At 39.9% G+C, this 20,049-nt stretch overlaps 1 protein-coding gene across 1 annotated transcript in view; it reads right to left on the bottom strand.

Annotated features, from left to right (window-relative positions):
* The window catches only part of asap2a (ArfGAP with SH3 domain, ankyrin repeat and PH domain 2a), a 207,759-nt gene that overhangs the window by 3,969 nt on the left and 183,741 nt on the right, over positions 1-20,049 (bottom strand). Inside the window, exons 23-27 of the mRNA XM_041188015.1 lie at positions 15,972-16,130; positions 6,658-6,850; positions 5,713-5,780; positions 4,585-4,691; positions 3,501-3,623 (exon numbers count right to left, since the gene is read on the bottom strand). Of these exons, the coding sequence (XP_041043949.1) occupies positions 3,501-3,623; positions 4,585-4,691; positions 5,713-5,780; positions 6,658-6,850; positions 15,972-16,130 (650 nt within the window). The remainder of the gene's footprint in view (positions 1-3,500; positions 3,624-4,584; positions 4,692-5,712; positions 5,781-6,657; positions 6,851-15,971; positions 16,131-20,049) is intronic.

Raw genomic sequence — 20,049 nt, 5'->3', positions numbered from 1 at the left:
ATGTGGTATGTTTTATTGAAATAATCAATTGTACAATGATGCCTTTAACTACAATCAAAACGTTTTAAAACTCAAATTCATTCCCATCAGCATCCAACAAGAGTTCATCCAATTCATTCCACGTCACTTTGACTATGGCATCATCATAAGAATCCCAGTCTGGGTCAGATTTTGTGCTTTCACTTTCAGAATCATCTCCCTGCAACAAATCATCTTCCTCTCCATCCAATGAATTGGATATTCTGCATTTTTTTTAATGATCTGATGACACTTGGTGCACTAATAGCATCTCATGATTTGATAATGAAACCGCACAAAACATCAAGTGGGGCTGCATGTATATTTCCACTCTTTCTGAAGGTTTTCTCTGCATCAACCATCCACCTATTCCATTTGATACAAACATGATCCTGAATGGCTTGTTGAGGCATACATCCAAAAGGTTGAACTATAGATGTTAGACGCCCTGATATAACTACAACGTAGGTGTTATTTCTTTGCAGGCATATCCTGATCTCATCAGTTATATGGGATCTGAATATGTCCCACACAAATAAGTGTTATGATACAGCAGATGATGTGTGCCAGGCGGATCAAATCCACCAGGGAAACATGGGCCAGGATATTGATGTCGGCAAGTGGGGGGGCAGGGCCTACTCATCGACGCTTAAAATGATGTGGGATGACATCAGGCGGAACTCGCAACGTCACCCTAAATCTTTTCAATTTTTAGCTTGGCAGGGGCGCAGCTGAATCAGCTTTGCGCCCGCCGACCTGTCAATGGCCTATTGAGGCCATTTAAAAACTAATTCAAGTAATTAATGGACCTGCCCATCCAACCTTAAGGTTGGCGGGCAGGCCGGGAGCCTTGGCAGGCTTCAGAAAAAGTATAGAACCTCCTCCATGGGCGGGATGAGGTTCCATGAGGGTTTTTAAAAATTTAACAAAAATTTTGATTAAAAGTGATGGACATGTCCCAACTCATGTGACAGTGTCACATGAGGGGACATGTCAGGGAAATTTTATTTTTGTACATTGACCATTTTTAAATTTGGCGCTGACCTCCCTGAGGCAGCATTTAGCCTCAGGGTGATGAGCGCGCACATGTGCGAAAGAGTGCACTCTTGGCTGAAGGAATCCCCCTCCACGCTTGCACAGGGAGCGCATAGCGCTTCCTGGAGGATGTCATGCTGGGCGGGCCTTAATTGGCACGTAAAATGGCGATCAGAGGTGCACCTGCATTTGCCTGCTCCTGCATGTCCCTCCTGATGGTTGGGTGGTTTTTCACACTTGGCTTTTCACACTTCTGGTAGATCTTACAATGCCTTCCCCTCTGACACATAGCCTCTCTCCTTTAAACATGTTTCTCCCTTTTAATGCAAATTCCATTGTTCCCATATATTTTTGGAACTTTACCTTTCTCATAATATAAATATTTTCATGATACTAATAATATCAGTAACCTTTGGGAAAAATAAACACATTGCTTGGCCCAGCTTCTCTAGCTAGGTGTAACATGCTACCATCTCTTTGAAATTCAAACCACCCTGATTTATCTAAAAATGCAAAGTCTCCTAACTTCACCTTCTAAAACTTCAGCCATGTTTACATATTTAGCTTCTTTTGATGAATCAAAAGCCTCCAGACCAGCTGTCTCCAATTCAATTACATCCCACAAACACAGAAAAGCTATCTAAGCCCACTATTAACCTACTTTTACAATAAATCACAATAATATGAAAATTATTATACTTTCACGACATAAGCTGTTTTTTTTATATAGGCCATTGGGATGCCTATTCTATACATTATCGATCCATAACTTCACTCCATCCTCATCTATCGAATTGTTGTCGTGGACATGCACAAAAACTCCTGCAGGGAACTTAATGTTCGGTATGGTTTAACGTTTGAAAATTACCATAGGCTTTAACTTTGTTCCGCCAACCATGCAAGCCAGTACCACTGTGCATCTTCTCCTCTCTTGCCCTATTATTTTCACTAGAACTGTTTTTGAAAATTTCTAGTACACAGTTTGGCTGCTGGGTGTGTTGGAATTAATGGGCATTTTATCCATGTTGCAGTTGTGACTTATGGGTACTCTTTTTTTTCCACTGTTTGATGAATTGCTGGAAACTGATAATTTTGGCAGACTCTGAGCAATCTTGGTCTTCTCCCGCAACACTAAACTGTTTCATTCCATAAAACGGCTACATAACTAGCTGTAAGTCTGAAATCTTTGCTGGACTCAGGGTCTGATTTGGCCAACTTGAGTGTGTATACATGCATTGCATTTCTGGTAACAATATAACCATTCTGACAATTTTAGACAACTCATTCAGATACATGCTTCTCAAGATCAAGCCAGTGGCTGGTCCCTGTTCTGATGGCACATTTGGTCTTGGGTATCTTCTTGAGAGCAGATTTCTTCTTCCATTCTCGCACCAGTATTTCATTAACACCGAATTCCCTTACTGCAGTACAGTTATATGACAAGTTGGCAAACATTACAACTTTTAGCATGAAAGGGGTAGTTTTGTACTTCAGTCGTTTTAGTGGAGGACCCATTTCTGTTAAAAACAAAAAACTGCGGATGCTGGAAATCCAAAACAAAAACAGAATTACCTGGAAAAACTCAGCAGGTCTGGCAGCATCGGCAGAGAAGAAAAGAGTTGACGTTTCGAGTCCTCATGACCCTTCAACCTGTTGAAGGCCTCGAAACGTCAACTCTTTTCTTCTCCGCCGATGCTGCCAGACCTGCTGAGTTTTTCCAGGTAATTCTGTTTTTTTTGACCCATTTCTGTTCGTCACTGGCCATGCCATGCATTGTCTAATCTGCTGTGCATTTTCTTTGCAACATATTTCCTGCTTGATCCCATGTACCGATTTTCAGTATAAGGTAAGTAAAATATGCATTTCTGGGGTGACAAATTGCGGCCAACTACAAAGAGTGCAGGTACAGCGTTTCAAATCCGGCTATCCGAAAACAGGAGATGCCCGAAAACTGGACATTTTTATAAGCTGCCATGCATGAATTTTAATTCTTATTAGATGAGTAAAATAACCTACTGGCTTGTTCGGCTAGATGCTGCATTGGTGAGGTGGTAGTTATCAGCTTCATGCACTAGTCTTTACCCATGCTCAACGGACCCTCAACAGCACCCAACCTGGCTCAGCCCAATCTGCCCAACCCGCATAGAATCCCCCCCGCCAAAGATCCAAAATCCTGAACCTGTGGTTTTGGGACACTGTTTACCATTTTGTAGCTGAAGAGGGGGTCGACTTATAACTGAGTATATGCAAAAGCATGATTTTTGGTGCCAAAAAAATGGGCTCATACGCTGGGTTGACTTCTTCACACCCACAATCTATGGTACCTCACGTATATGGAATTTTGATGGAAGGGCGATGAACAGTTTGTCCATGTCAGTTAGAAAGTGATTTTGTGACTCTTTAAAATCATCTTGACAATGTTATCAAAATCTTGCACATCAACTTACCCACCATTCTGGATCTTCCTCACCATCAACAATAATAATCTCACCCTCTGAGAAAGTGAGCTCATCAGGGTTATCTGCACTACAATTATAAATTGCTTTCACACGTCTTGGCTTTGATTTCAACTAAAATAACAGAAAACAAACAAGGTATCATTGAACAAAGCAGGCCACAGATATAAATAAAATTTAAATACTCCAGATTGAATTGAATAATTGACTACCTAAAAAAACTTACACTTCTTTAAGATCTGACATTCTTTAAACAAACATTCATATGCCTGTACACACAGAATAGTTCTCATATAACTCGAGAATGCATAATGGTACAACTTCAATAATGGTGGATATTCCAAATGTTAAAGGGAATGTGCCAAGCCAGCACATAACAGAAACAATAAGCAATGCATTCCCATCTATCAGCTCTGCATTGATGATGGGGTGAATAATTCACTCACTCCGCTTTTATCAGTTCTGATCTAGCTTGACTGCTTCAGTCAACTGTATTATCTTCGGCGACAAAGGCTGATGTAGATGAATCATTTGTCTCTGCTGTATAATTTGTATCGATTTAATTTACATTCACATTTGAGGGTAGTTTCTTCCATGACTTTATATAAAGCTACACTTAAAATTACATTCTCCAGTTCAGATTTTCTTCTACTAACAAATACACCTTCTCAGACTAACCCTAATCTATTCTTTAAATTGTCAGTGATGGGTTTCAGCTGGATTTTAAGTAACTTGTAACATTAAAAATCTTGATTATGGTCTCTATGGGTTGAACACAAGTAAAAATGAGATAGAAGACAAAACTGACAAGTATGTGTGAATTCTAAGAAAGTTATTTAAACAAAATAATGACAGCTGTTTAATAAGCCATTCCATTTTCACTGACAGGCAAGTGCAGTATTAAAAATTCAACTACTAAAGTAGCTTACTCAAAATTAATTTGATACTGCATTTAAAAAGGTAATTGTGCTTCTTTTTAAAAGAGCAAGTTTGACTCGAAAGAAACCAATGCTTTTGAAGTTTTAAAGAATCCAAGCAATTTTTGTTTTTTAGTGGTTGTCCAATACATCCATACCATTTGAGACTTTCGTGGCATTGGTGCAGGAGTTTTGTTGAGATTTGCAGAATTAGGTGCATGTCCTGGTTTTTTTGGTGCAGCGTCAGGCCCCAGAAAAGCATCTCCTATTGCAGCATGAACAAATAGCAACTTTCAGTGACATGTTGAACAATAATTTTAGTAAGTTTGAAACAAATTTATTTTTGCCTATTTAAGCTGTCTGGCAAGAGTCTATAACAAACTTGTATTTTTTATAGTACCTTTCACCACCTCAAGGTCCCAAAGAGTTTTACAACTATGTTTGCAATGTAGTTGGTATCACAATGTAGGACAATGTGGCAGTCTGCACACAGAAGGATCCCACAAACAGTAATTAATACAAGATAACCTTATTTTTCTGGTATTGGTTGAGGATATATGTTGGCCAAGACACTGGAAGAACTTCCATGTTCTTCACTGAATAATGCCAGAGGATCTTTCATGTCAATTTAAGAGAGTGGTTTAACGTCTCAGCTGAATTACGCTACCTCACAGTGCAGCATTCCCTCAGTATTGCACTGACGTATCAACCTAGTTATTTGTTCCAAGTCTGGATTGGGGTTCAAATCCATAATGTGACTCAGAGGTGAGAGTGCTGCCACTAAGCCAGGTATATGGATTTGCACGGCATGGATTAAAGTAGGGTAAAGAGCCTGCATTAAAGTAGGTTGAAGTGCCTGCCAACGTTCACCACCAAGCCTTAGACATTAAAACATGGGCATGCATTTGGCATAGTTCCATATGCACCACCAACCAAGCATAAGCCTTCAGGAAAAATGGTGAAGAAATTGGACGGATTGGGAACTTTCAACTCTTTTTAAATGTATGTCATCACAGCATACGGAAAAACAACATAAAGTATTCTCAGATGACTCAAAGTCATATAACAAATTAATGATCCTATTTTTTCAACTTGAAAAAAATTGCAAACAAATTTATAAAAATGTGAAACTACTTGCACCCATGAGGTAGATTAATTTACAGTTTCCTTGTCAGGCACAAAAAGTGAACAAAATGAGGCACAGAGAAATTGAGATATCTAAACTTCCTTTGTTTAGGGTAACTGTCAGCAATGTTGAGTTGCCGATTAAAAAACTGTTTATTCACCTGACTGCAGTGATTGTACAGTTCCAGGTACCGTAGATGTTCTTTTAACTGTAGATGTTCGATCCGAACTGTGAACAGATGACAAAGACATTCTAAAATTAGCATAAAAACTTATTCCATCATGATACATTAGCTATTTCCTGAAATTACTTTGGGTCAATCTGCTCCAGCTGATTCACTTCAAATAGTCACATCCAAGCTGAGGAACTGGGGACCTTATGCCAGTAAGATGGCCAGTGTTTTTAAAAATTCATATAACCAGAAGTGAATGATTTGTTATTTACAGGAAATATGCTATGACTTAGAATAATGAAATTCACTATAACTGATAACTTAAAATATAAATACTTCTAACTTTCTCTGCAGATTTCCATTTTAGTTCCCATATATTTTCCAGCCATAACTACTGTGGATTTTTGATCCGAGTGGGGAGAAAGAGTGTGTTACAAAACAGAAGAGGGTGCAGACTGAGGTATTGATTAAGACATTTCTAGTCCAAATCAAGAATGGAACAATGAAGAAATTCACAAGGAGATCACAAGATAATTATAGATGAGGAAAGCTATTTGTTTGCAGCTAATCCATCTAGAAAAATCTATAACACTTCCATGCAACTTTCAAATATTACCATAGGTTTTGCCACAATTCAGCCATCGTCAAAGAAATGTACTACCATTCATCATAATTTAGTTATATATGTACACTGTTAATATCGAAACTAAATAAAGATGACAGCACTTGAATATTACTGAAGAGATATGCTGCTGAAGCTTTTTGTCTTGCACTCAGCAGGGCAAATGCGAATATTCATTTGATGAGTGCAAAACGAAAAGCTTCGGCAACATGTTTCACTTTTCAGCAATAGTCAAAGTCTGTACTACCAAGTAACTGTTTGTATATTTGAAAGATTCTAGTTGCAAGCTACCGATATGAAAAATCTATTACCTGGTTGTTGATTTCTGCTGTGAAATGCGAAGTGGTGGCTGTGGAGGCAGTGGTGGTGGCAGTGGCTTTTTATTCTGAGCAGTTTGCTGCGGAGAACCTTGCTGCTGCTGTTGGGCTTGTGGTTGTTTTACCTGCAGAATCATTGCTTCAATAACACTGCTTGTCTTTGCTACTGGAGTTGGAGGCGAAGGGTCTGAAAGATAAATAATAACAAAGGCAAGATAAAGTCCAGGGGAATATTCTGCATCCCCAACTATTAGCATATTTCCTTTGGCTAAAGATAGACTCCCAGGCTGGTCTGAAGTTGTAGCCCAGCATTTTAAATACAGATTATCCGGGATACTCCAGGTCAAAGAGGTCAAGAGTGGTCTAGCAAGGATTAGGGCCCAATTCAAAGGTTTCCATGGTGATAATAAAATTAATATTTTGTAAAACAGTACACATAATTACTTATAACTATTTTTTTATCCCTTCTAAAACAGTGGACTACTTAAAAACAATATGTACTCCCTCTGACCATCACTTCCCCTTAAATAAATTAATAGTTTGCTTAATTTTCCCCAGCCATTTAAGTTTCACACAACCTTCATCCTGTCATGGGGAAGTGAAGATCTTGTCATAACAAGGTACTCAAAACAAAGTCTCAAAATTATTAGAACCATTATGGAATAATTTATTATATACAGAAGATATTCTATGGCAGTGATCTAATAATATGTACAACAATTTTCACTTATAGGAAAATTGTCCAAGGACATTTCACAGAGTCATGAGGACAAAATGCATGTGTGGCTAAAAGATGTGAGGAGAGACGACCAAAAGAATGATTGAAGATGTGAGTTTTAAGGAGGGTCTTGAAGGGGGAGAGGAATTTAAGGAGAGAATTCCACACGTCCTGCCTAGGCAGCTGAAGACAGGCTGCCTATGACAGAGCTAGGGGAGATGGTACATACAAAAGGCCAGAGTCCAACGAACAGGGAGTTTAAAGTGTAGGGGTGTCACTGTGATTGTAGAACCAGAAGAGGTTACACAGACAAGGTAAACCATAAAAGGCTTTAAACACTGGAGTGAGAATTTTAAATTTAGGGTTTTGAGAGACTGGAGGCCAAAGGTAAGTGGGGCATAGGCAAAAAGTATGCATAATTCATCTTTCCAACAAACTAGATGGATTTAATCAGGATGTGAGAATTGAAAAACAATAAATATCTTACTTATTTGATAATAAACTTGACAGCAGTTTTCACATACTAACAGTTACAGAATAATTTGATAGAATGCCAGTACCATTACCTGTTATTGCATGGCATGAATTTAAAAGAACAGCTGACATATGTACATTGGCTTCTAGCACACAGTAAAATCACTAACTTAAGCAAGTCTGCTCATCATGGTGTGAACATAAAGTTCCTAGTTTGATTTTGAAATGGAAACAAAATACACAACAAGGGTTGCATTTTAGCACCCACTGGCAGGTGGACCTTGGAACATCATTAGCACATGCCATGAAAGTTTTTATGTTGGCTCCCTATCATATCAATTGAATCTCAGTTTACACAGTTCTGGAGGATATGAATGGTGTTTTAACAAAATCCGATTGGAATTTTAAATATAAAATGACCGACATGAAAACAACTTACAGTTTTGTGTCACTTTAAAGGAAAATACTGTGGATGAAATCAGAAATAAAAACAGAAAATGCTGGAAATACTCAGCTGGTCTGGCAGAATCTGTGGAAAGAGAAACAGAGTTAATGTTGCTCATCAAGGACCTGTCCTGAAGAAAGATCCTTGCCCTGAAACGTTAACTCTGTTTCCCTGTCCACAGATTATGTCAGACCTGCTGAGTATTTCCAGCATTTTCTGTTTTTATTACAGTTTTTTTCAACTGTCTGTTAAAAGCAATATAAAGTCTCCCATTCAGCTGTCGGTAAGATGCTCAGTCCAAAATCAACTATGGTTAAGGCATTATATATTTTTTTGAAAAAGACCTGTGTTCAGAATGGTCTGTTCACAAGTGTACAAAACTCTGCTCCCAAATAATTTGTACAAGTAGCAGCTATGATGGCCAATGTGCTTTCAGAGAAAAGCGTACGTTTTATGTTGAGGTGGTTGTTCCTTTAAGAACTAGATTTCCCTAAAAGAAGATTTCTTATAAAAAGACAGCTGGCCTCTAGTAAATAATCACGTGACCAAGCAGCCTGGGAGATAAAGAACAGAAAAACAGGGTCAACGCGAGGAGAGAGAGTTTTAGATGCAGGACTCCAGAGTTAAAGAATACTAGAACCAGGAGAGTTCTGACCCAAGGCGGCTACGCACAAGATGTTAGCAATGTCCGTGTAGAATGGGGAGTCTAGAACTGTGGGATTGTTGTAGGAGAGTTGAAGGGAAACCTTGCTGGAAGTAAGTGGAAAGCCCAATAAATCTCAAACAAAAACAGAATTACCTGGAAAAACTCAGCAGGTCTGGCAGCATCGGCGGAGAAGAAAAGAGTTGACGTTTCGAGTCCTCATGACCCTTTGACAGAACAGTTCTGTCGAAGGGTCATGAGGACTCGAAACGTCAACTCTTTTCTTCTCCGCCGATGTTGCCAGACCTGCTGAGTTTTTCCAGGTAATTCTGTTTTTGTTTTGGATTTCCAGCATCCGCAGTTTTTTTGTTTTTACCAATAAATCTCAACCCTTGTACAAATCTTTGAACCAGTACTCAGACTAATGTTTAAATGTTTAAGCTTCCAATTTCTGATGAGTATCTGGCTTGATTTTATTTGGGGTGAAAGTCAAATGAGTGTGTAAGGAAATATGGGTTAAGAAGGTATTAGTTGTAGTTCTAATATCATTAATGTAACTGACTTTAAGATAGTGTGTGATTATTAGCATTCATGTTCTTTGATTTTTGTGTAGTAAAGTTCTTTTGATTTAAACTTTGAAACTTGTGGCTTCATCCTGTTAGTAAATACCTGGGTTTTTGGATATCCAGAAGAAAAAACAAATATGTTACTGGTCTCCACCAAGATCATAACATAGCAGGTACCAGTAAGCTATTTGCTTTGTTTGCAACTGACCATTTCACATACTTGCTGCTGTCATGTCCAGTACCAGCATGTCATATACTGAGCTTCAAACTAATTTCATATTTTTAAAAAACTGGACAAAAAGGCTGGAAAAGATAGCTGCCCAAGGTCATCTGACTTCTTTTGTGGATTAGAACCACTCCTGTGTCTCAAGAGGAACCAAATAACATTCCAGTCTAATGTAAGTCGATGCCCTTCCCAGAAACCAATCAAAGGGGTATTATCTGATTTGAATGGGTTATTCTAAAATAAAGGCACTTAATATCTCAAACCCTCAGAAGTGTTAGCAAACAACACAGGATGCAGAATTAACAAGAACACTACAACTTATTTGGAAAAGACTCTGAACTTGTGAAAAGCCACATGGAGCCAGCCATGTTTTCTTGCCTGTTTAAAATCAGCTAGCAGCTCTGTGCAGGAAGTTCCACCAGAGCCATTAGAAGCATCAGCTCAGCCAGTGTGTGAACCAGACTCAGAAAGCAGCCAGAATACATATTCTGTTCCAGTCTAAAATTTGGCTGAGAGCTATTCGACTACAAGAAACCATAAAGCCTACTTCAACTTTATATCATCAAATCCATTCACAAGAGCACAGGCCTGCCGCATGGGGGACCGAAGATCGTAAATCAGAGACTGAGATAACTGTAATCGGCAAAAGTGCATGACCTTTACCTACATCCAATTTTTGTGTGTGATGTTGGGTTTAACTTGGGGTACGTGTGTGAGAATAAATAATCTTATTTATTTTAAACTCATCAAAGCTTGCTGCTGAATTATTTAATTGGAATGCATGTTGCAAGGATAATAAAAACATACAAAACACACTGATTGTGGACATAAAGAAAATGCATTATGTCCATAACAGAATCAGGGCCTGCATCCGCAATTTAAATCCATTGGAGCAAACAAGCCAAAGTGACTTTAAAGGAAATTTGGAAGCAGAAATGTTACATAGCCAATATTTTTAAAAACAAAACAAAAGGGGTTACAACAGAAAGCTTTGCGAATACTAACGATAAAAGTTAAGACGTAATTGTTCATGCAACAGGATTACTTAGCGCTAAATTAGCATTCTGAATGACAGAATATTTAAAAGACATCGCTTAGCTGGTAGAACTTCATTTCTTTTTATTCATTCACAGGATGTGGGCTTCGCTGGCTGGGCCAGTGATTATTGTCCATCCCTAAGTGCCTTTGAGGTGGTGGTAAGCTGCCTTCTTGAACCGCTGCAGTCCATGTGCTGTAGGTACGCCCTCAGTACTGTTAGGGAGGGATTTCCAAGATTTTGACCCAGTGACAGTGAAGGAATGGCGATATATTTTCAAGTCAGGTTGGTAAGTGACTTGGAGGGGAACTTCCAGGTGATGGTGTTCCCATCTATCTGTTGCCCTTGTCCTTCTAGGTGATAGTGGTCATGAATTTGGAAGGTGCTGTCTAAAGAGCCTTGGTGAATTCCTGCAGTGCATCTTGTAGATGGTACATGCTGCATTGGTGGTGGAGGGAGTGAATGTTTGTGGATATGGTGCCAATCAAGTGGACTGCTTTGTCCTGGACGGTGTCAAACTTCTTGAGTGTTGTGAGAGCAGCATTCATCCAAGCAAGTGGGGAGTACTCACTCACACCTCTGACTTGTCTGGACAGGCTTTGGGAAGTCAGGAGGTGAGGAACTCATCCCAGGATTCCTAGCCTCTGACCTGCTCTTGTAGCCACAGTCTTTATACGGTTAGTCCTGTTCAGTTTCTGTCAATGGTAACCCCAGGATGTTGATAGTGGGAGATTCAGTGATGGCAATGCCACTGAACATCAAGGGGTAATGGTTAGATTCTCTCTTGTTGGAAATGGTCATTGCCTGGCACTTCTGTGGCACAAATGTTACTTGCCATTTGTCAATCCAAGCCTGGATGTTGTCCAAGTCTTGCTGCATTTGGACATGGACTGCTTCAGTATTTGAGGACTTGTGAATGGTGCTGAACATTGTGCAACCAATGGCGAACGTCCCCACTTCTGACCTTATCATGGAAAGAAGGTCATTGATGAAGCAGCTGAAGATGGTTTTGCTGAAGACATTACCCTAAGGAATTCCAGCAGTGATGTCCTGGAGCTGAGATGACTGAACTCCAACAACCATAACCACCTTCATTTGTGCTAAGTATGACCCTGATTCCCATTGACTCGTAATGCCACACTTGGGTCAAATGCAGCCTTGATGTAGAGGGCAGTCACTCTCACCTCACCTGTTGAGTTGAGCTCTTTTGTCCATTTTTGAACCAAGGTTGTAATGAGGTCAGGAGCTGAGTGGCCCTGGCAGAACCCAAACTGGGCATCAGTGAGCAGGTTATTGCTAAGCAAGTGCTGCTTGATAGAACTGTTGATGACTCCTTCCATTACTTTACTGATGATCAAGATTAGGCTGATGGGGCGATAGTTGGCCGGGTTGCATTTGTCCTGCTTTTTGTGTACAGGATATACCTGGGCAATTTTCCACATAGCCAAGTGGATGCCAGTGTTGTGGCTTTACTGGAACAGCTTGGCTAGGGGCGCAGCAAGTTCAGGAGCACAGCAAATTCAGAAGCATAAGTCTTCAGTACTATTGTTGTAAAACACGAAAGCCTGAGGTCTTAAAGATGCCTGCTGAACATCTTGGCCTCACTCCAGATTCAGAACAGGTAGAGGATCTGGAACCTGAAAGAAACTAGATTAGTTTAACCAAAACTTGCCTAGAGGAGCACAGCAAGAGTTAGAATTTCAGGCAAAAGAAGAGCAGGGCAGAGAATTTCAGGAAGAGAGAAAGAGAAGGACAAAAGACAGAGGGGGAATTCCAAGAGAGAGAAGGAATTCCAAGAGAGAGGAGGGAGAGAGGGAGGGAGTGAACTTTCCAGCTAAAGAAACTGGAGAAAGAATTACAGGCATAAAAAGATAGGAAGCTAAGACAGATTGAAGCAGCCGGGGAGAACTTCACTTTACCTAGTGTGGCGGGGGAGGGTGGGGGTGCACACTGATATTTCAAATAACCCTAGCTCTGAAACAAGTTTTGATTTCTTAAAGTATTCCCGACTAGTGCCTGAGTTTGAAGGGGGATGTAGAAACCTTTACAGCCTTTGAGAAGCTGGCAGATTAATTTAATGGCCTGGGAAGTCAGGTGAAGTCTCCTGATGCAAGGTCACTTAAGGGGGAAAGCCTGCAAGGTTTATTCTTTATTGTCTGCTGACAGTTTTGCCAATTATGGACAGACAAAGGCAGCTACCCTAAAACTCAAACTCATACCATAGGCATACCACCAACAATTCTGAAACTCTCGTAAAAAATTCATTTAAACTTTCTTTGAATTTGAGAGAATTAAACAGCTAGCATTTGACTAGTCAGTGCGCCCTAAGAATCGACCTCACCTACAAGGGGTTGAGATAAATATTACTGCTGGAGGTGATCAAAAACTGCCTCCAATACAGCCTTAAAACTGATCTCGAACAACAACGCAACTAATACAGCTGATGAATATAAACTAACCCACAACCTCTAACTCAAACAAATTTGGATCTGATCATTTCTACCCAGCTAGAGGGAGATAAGATGGAGGTAGGTAGAACAGAGAAAAGGGTACAGCAATCCCGACCTTTTAAACGGAGGAATTTGGAAGGTAAATGAGCTGGGACCCCCTCTTCATGTTTCCAATGCGGAAAGACCGGGCACAGAGAAAACTGTTGGTTCCCCAAAAGATCAACAGGGGGTGCTGCAGTCAGAACCATGTGTACAGCCTTCAAGGTACCAAGCACAGACTCAAATGTAGTTTAGGAATGAAGCGGCTAAACCAGAGGTCTGGTTAGCAGACACCTTATTCCAGGATTTAAATAGGAACAGAGAAAGTCCACAAGCCAGCAGACAGAAAATGAGGGAGATGCCTCACCCACTGAAGTGCCATAGAGGGGTGCAGTGGAAGCTGGCTAGTCACCTGTGGACAATAGTGTCCCAGAGGACATGGGACAGATTGGGGATAAACCCATTCCCAAGGTAAAAGAAAGAGGGAAATCAATATACTCCCGGATGAACAACACTTGTGAAAGCCACAAGGAAAGTACAAGTGCAGTTAACATAGAATCATCCATCAATCAGAGAATCAGGTTCAAAATCTAAATCCACCTAAATCCAACAGTTCAACTTCTGAGCCCACTGTGGACAGGGTGCAGTGGGAGAACCGGACACCTCAAAGGGATTTAAAAATAATATACCACACACCATCACCTTAGAAATAAGAATCATCAATGGACCAGAACCCAAGTTATCAGACCTATGGTTTGTGAAAACAACCATTAAAAGGTTAAGGAGTCTACAGGCAAGACAATCAAGCAACAGAACAATTTACATACTGCAAGCTTTGAAGCAGGACCTGTAATATCTGACTTCTCCCCAGATCCAGCATGGAACTTGAACTGTTCCTAACAGCAAACCTTATTGAGAATCAAATGTCTGTTGGTGTTAAGGTCCCCGAAACCTTGAGCTATTAATAAACCCCCAACTAGGTAACACATAATTGTGGATTTTAAGAAAAAGATGACTGTTACAAACTGCAGCAGTACTGGATTACTGTTTGATTGTCAGAATGTGTGAAGGGTGTACGTGTACGTTTTTTCCTGCTTCACAGAGAGGCCGTGTTAAAAAAAAACTAATCAAAATTCTTTTTTTTTTTGCTCATGTGGCAGAGGCATCTCAGCACTGGAATGATTATTCTGAACTTCAATCTAATTTTATATTTTTAAAAATTGGACAAAAGGGCTGGAAAAGATGGCCGCCCAAGGTCACCTGACTTCTTTTGCAGATTGAAATCACTCCCCTGTCTCAAGAGGGAATCAAAGAACATTCCAGTCTAATATAAGTCAATGCCCTTCCCTGAAACCAATCAAGGGATATTATGTGATTTGAATGGGTCATTCTAAAACAAAAACATTGAGACTGTCTCAAACCCTCAGAGGTGTTAACCTACAACATGCGAAATTAACATGAACACCACACCTTAACTGGGAAAAGACCTTGAACTTTCAAAAAGCCACATGGAGACAGCCATGTTTTCTCTGTATGTTTAAAATCAGCTAGGAGCTCTGTGCAGGCAGTTCCACCAGAGCCATCAGAAGCATCAGTACTGCCAGTGTGTGAACCAGACTCGGAAACAATTGTGAGACAACAGGCAGCCAGAATACATAACCCGTTCCAGTTTAAAGTTTGCCTGAGAACCTACCTCCTGACTATTCAACTATAAGAAACCTTATAGGAACCCTCACTTCAAATTCAAATCATCAAATTTATTCAAAGACCACAGGCCTGCCACGTGAGAGATTGAAGCTCGTAAATCAGAAACTGATTTAACTGTAATCTGTAAAAGTGTATGACCTTTATCTGTATTCAATCTTGGCATGAGAGTGAGATTGAGTGTGTGTGAGATGTTTCATTTGATTCAGGGCAAGTGAGAGAGAATAAATAACTTTCTTTATTTTTATAAAAGCAAAATACTGTGGATGCTAGAAATCTGAAATAAAAACAAAAATAGCTGGAAAAATTCAGCAGGTCTGACAGCATCTGCTGAAAGGAATACAGTTAATGTTTTGAGTCCATATGACTCTTCATCAGAGCTAAGGAAATATAGAAATGAGGTGAAATATAAGCTGGTTGAGGGGGGTGGGACAGGTGGAGCTGGGTAGAGGGCCAGTGATAGGTGGAGGCAAAAAAAGAGATTGCCAAAGATGTCACAGACAAAAGGACAAAGGGGTGTTGACGGTGGTGATATTAGCTAAGGAATGTGCTAATGGTGCGAGTTTTAGTAAACACCTTGTTAAACAACAGAAGAGAAATGGAAAGCATTTTAACTCACCAAAGCTTGGTGCTGAATTATTTAATTGAAATACACACTCCAAGGGTCAGAAAAACACACCCTTTTCCATACAAAACATACATTTATGGGCAAATACATTTTGTCCCTGGAACTGCTTTTCTTAAAAAAGCCAGTAGCAAGATGGACTTCCTTCTATTCAGCTTTCATTTCTCTATAAACTATCTTCCCAGGAACTATACTATCAAATTTAAGACTTAATCAAATGATAATGTAATCAAATCATATTATCAGTAGAAATAGCATAATTAAGTAAATGGGAAAACAAAAATTCATTTTAATTAACCACAATGTGAGGGCCTACACGCGAACTGAAATATGAAGACAGAAAGTCGACCAATATACTAGAGATGAGTAACCAGATACATACTTGCTGTTGCTGATGTTACACGGACTGGTGGTACTGGTGGATGAAGGTTTGGAGGGTCTGAAGCAGACCTTTGCCTGCTTGCTGTTTCCATTCCGAGTGATGCAGGTTTCCAGACACCGGATGAAGTAGTCGTTTGAACACCAGGAACTGAACATTGGACTAAAGTCAAAACGCAGACAAATTAGATGCATTTTGCATAACATATCAACCTTTGCTATAAAATTTTATGAACTGTTAATTTCATCCACACCCTCTTCGCAAATAAAATTAATTTCTGTACCAACATAGTAACTTCAGCTTACCGCAAGTTACAAAATGTGCAGTTAGGCATCTAGATTACACAGGTCTCATACCCCGATTATACAATGACATCAGAAATGGCACCAGTCTCAGGATACTTATTATTCTTTTATCAATCTTCACAGCAAATAGAATATTCTACTATTTGTGGAAATGAAAATGTACCCACCCTTTTAAGTTTAATCACAACTAGGCAACCTTCCTCGTTTAGCTGTGCACCTATCTAGGCATCACTCTTGAAAAAAAATTCTCAAGTCTTTTCCATCATTGACAGCACATTTAGCTGTAATGAATGCATGGATAAGTTCTTAGCCCTTTTGTGCTGTTTTCTCTTTTAAAAGTTTTTGTGTCATTGGGCCAGTAGAAAATCTTCAAAAATTATTTTCTGTCAGTTTTTCAGGGCTTTTAAGGAAAGAAATGACTTCTATTACATCATACCTTATCATACCGCCTCCTCCTTCAGGTATCATGTCCTAAGAGGGCGTTGGTGACCATGGACTTCCACTGGATTGGTCCATGATTACACTATCACAATTATATAGAATGTAATTTTGCTTGGCAAAGTGCTGCAGTGGTTTGCCATTGCCTTCTGGCAGTATGGCTGACCAGGGAACTCTCCTGCTCTTATTGCCTGCCATTAGGCATATTGGAAGGATTTATAGGTTGATAATCAACCTGTTTGTCCACGTTTTGAAAGCACCTTACGTGACCATCAAGTCCTGAAGTGGAACTTGAACCTGGAGCTTCTGGCCCAGAGGTAGGGACACCATTACTGCACCACAAGATCTATCATATCTCAGGATGTCCAAAAGCATCCTACAACCAATGCAGTTATTTTGAAATGCAGTTATTGCCCATGTAGCAGCCAATTAACACATAGCTGTGTACCACAAACAACTAAGAAATGAATGACCAATTCATCATATTTTGGTGGTGTTGGTTGGTTGAGGACCACTGACTAAACAACCTTGCTCATGCTAACTCAGAAGTGAGAATGCTATTGTGCTAAGCTAATGCTTAGCCATGCTGCCATTGTGAGGCTTGCCATTTCCTTTCACTGACAATCCATTCAGCTGTCTTTGCTTTTTCTCTCCCTCTGCCTAGAACACTGGGCCAGGTTTCCTGTAAGACTCCCTCCTGTTCTAGCTTTGAACTTGCATCTTTCTCCAATTTCTCTCCTACCTCCCCATATGCCCTCCCCAACTTCAGCTTGTCTGTGAGACATAATTTATGCTCCCCCAACGCTATTCTCACTAAACTGTTGACCACAAATAAAATTCTGTCCTTGCAAACTAATGCCCCATCTCCAAGCTCCCTTTCCTCTCCAAAGTCCTTAAACATGTTGTCTCCTCCTAAATCAATGCTCATTTTTCCCAGAACTCGTTTGAATCCGTCCAATCAGGTTTCCACCCCTGAAACAGTACCAAATGACTCTCAATGTCACAAATAACATAATATGTAATTGTGATAGTGGTAAAGCATCCTTCCTCATTCTTCTTGACCTCTATGCAACCTTTGACATGATTGAGTATACCATCCTCTTCCAGTGCTTCTCCACCATCATTCATCTATTTGGTCTCCTCTGCAAACTCCGTTCCCTAGGAAGCAACTTCAACCCTCTTTCTAGCAACTGTGTGAGGCTGAACCAGACTATTTGTAAACTTAGTGTCACATTTGACACCGAAATAAGATTCCGACCACATATCCACACCCTCACCAAGGCCAAGACTATTTCCAACTTCATTACATCTCGTCCCCTGCCTCAGCTCATCTGCTGCTGAAAACCTCAACTGTGCCTTTGCTACCAATTACAACTACTCAAATACAGACCAGGCCAGCATCCCATCTTCCACAATACAGAAACCTGAGTTCATCCAAAACTCTTCTGCCTGTGTTCTAATACACACCAAGTCCTATTCAGCCGTGACCCCTGTGCTCGCTGACCTACGATGGCTCCCAACCAACACTTTGCTTTTATAATTCAGATTTGTTGTCAAATCCCTTTATGACCTCACTCTTCCCTATCTTTGTAACCTCTTCCAGTTCCACAACTCAGAAATACCCTGCATTCATCCAATTCTGGCCTCTTGACCATCCTTGATTTTAACTGTTCCACCCTTGGCAGTCATAGCTTCAGCTGCCGTGGCCTAAGGTTTGGAATTCCCTTTCTATAACTCTTCAGCTCCTTCTCTCTCCTTCCTCCTTTAAGACTCTCCTTAAAACCTACTTGACCAAGCTTTTGGTCACTTGCCCAAATATCTCCTTAGGTGGCTCAGTGTCAAATTATGTTTGATAACAGTCCTTTGAAGCACCTTGAGATGTTTTACTACATTCATGGCGCCATATAAATACAAGTTATTGTTGTGCTTCAGCCCACTCAGACTTCTACTGGTTTAGTGTTCATCGAAGTAGATAGGTCCTAGTTTATGAGAGGTCACAGATTTGCACTAAACATCAGAGATCTTTCAGTGGCAGATGCTCAATTAACCTCTTTGTGAAGTTACAGCTTCCAAAACTATGAAGTCTGTTTCAAACTCAATAGAAAGCTTTGGAACAAGTTTCAGTGAAAGGTTGTCCTGATAGATATTGAACATTGTACCTTTAAAGAAGTATGCCTTTAGCTTGAGATTACACAGAAATATCTGGAGGCAGGCAAAATTGTTGCAACAATTCCATAATGCATACAACAGCCTCATGTCAAAGAGAAAATATTGACTGAGTTACAGTTTACCTCCACCAGTATGGAGGTTTTCCTTATTTACTTGGCACGATCTTGGTAAACATCCAGCAATCTTTCACCTCCCTCTAACTTAAAAAAATGCTCTCGGTTAACTAAAGGCATTACTTTGCACTGTAACAAAAAGCAAGCTATCATGGCTTTCTAATTGTAATCTGTTTTTCTCTTCTCCCACTACTGAATTTTGACCGTGAATAGTCTTGCTTATTTTGTAGGCTCAAAATGTTAACCTATTTTTCAATGTAATGTAGGATTTGCTCTGTGCTTTCTGTATTTTATCTATTTCAAATTTCCAGAATTTACAGGTTTTTTCTTTTTTAAAGTAATTAAATTGTTCTGGCTCGTCAAGGACTTTAAACTTGTATGTTTTTGAAATCTAAAGATTGCTGTGGTTTCACTTAAGACATAACAATGTCTTGATCGCTCATTAACGTGTCACATAATCTACAAATTCTTTGCTGCAGAATTTGGTTCAACTTACTGAAGAAATTGAGTTGAATTAGAAAATTTTGGGAAACCAGACGAAAACTCATACTTGGCTTTGTCACAACTAGTGTGATTGATTTGACTTTACATCAGAAATAATGACAATTAAAATAGCAACTGCTTAGTCCCTAGCATATTTACTGCACAAGGACATAATATAAGGAAAAAGCCGAGGCTATTTCGTTAAACACTATAACCATCAGTAAACATCCCCACTTCTGAACTTAAGTTGGAGAGAAGGTTATTGATGAAACAGCTGCAGATGGTTGGGCCTAGGACACTTCCATAAGGATCTCCTGCAGTGATGTCTCAGGGCTGAAATGACTGACCTTACTTTGTGCTAGTTATGATTCCAACCACTGCAAAGGTTTCCCTTGATTCCCACAGATTTTGATTTTGCTAGGACTTCTTGATGCCAAACTCAATCAAATGATTCATGGATGTCAAGGACAATCACTTCACCTCTGGAATTCAGCTATTTTGTCCATATTTGGACCAAAGCTGTAATGAGGTCAGGAGCTGAGTGGCATTGGCAGAGCCCAAACTGAGCATCAG

Source organism: Carcharodon carcharias, chromosome 5, assembly GCF_017639515.1.
Source record: "Carcharodon carcharias isolate sCarCar2 chromosome 5, sCarCar2.pri, whole genome shotgun sequence".
NCBI lineage: Eukaryota > Metazoa > Chordata > Chondrichthyes > Lamniformes > Lamnidae > Carcharodon > Carcharodon carcharias.
Note: the sequence above shows the minus strand (reverse complement) of the source record. Positions and strands in the feature narration are given on the sequence as shown.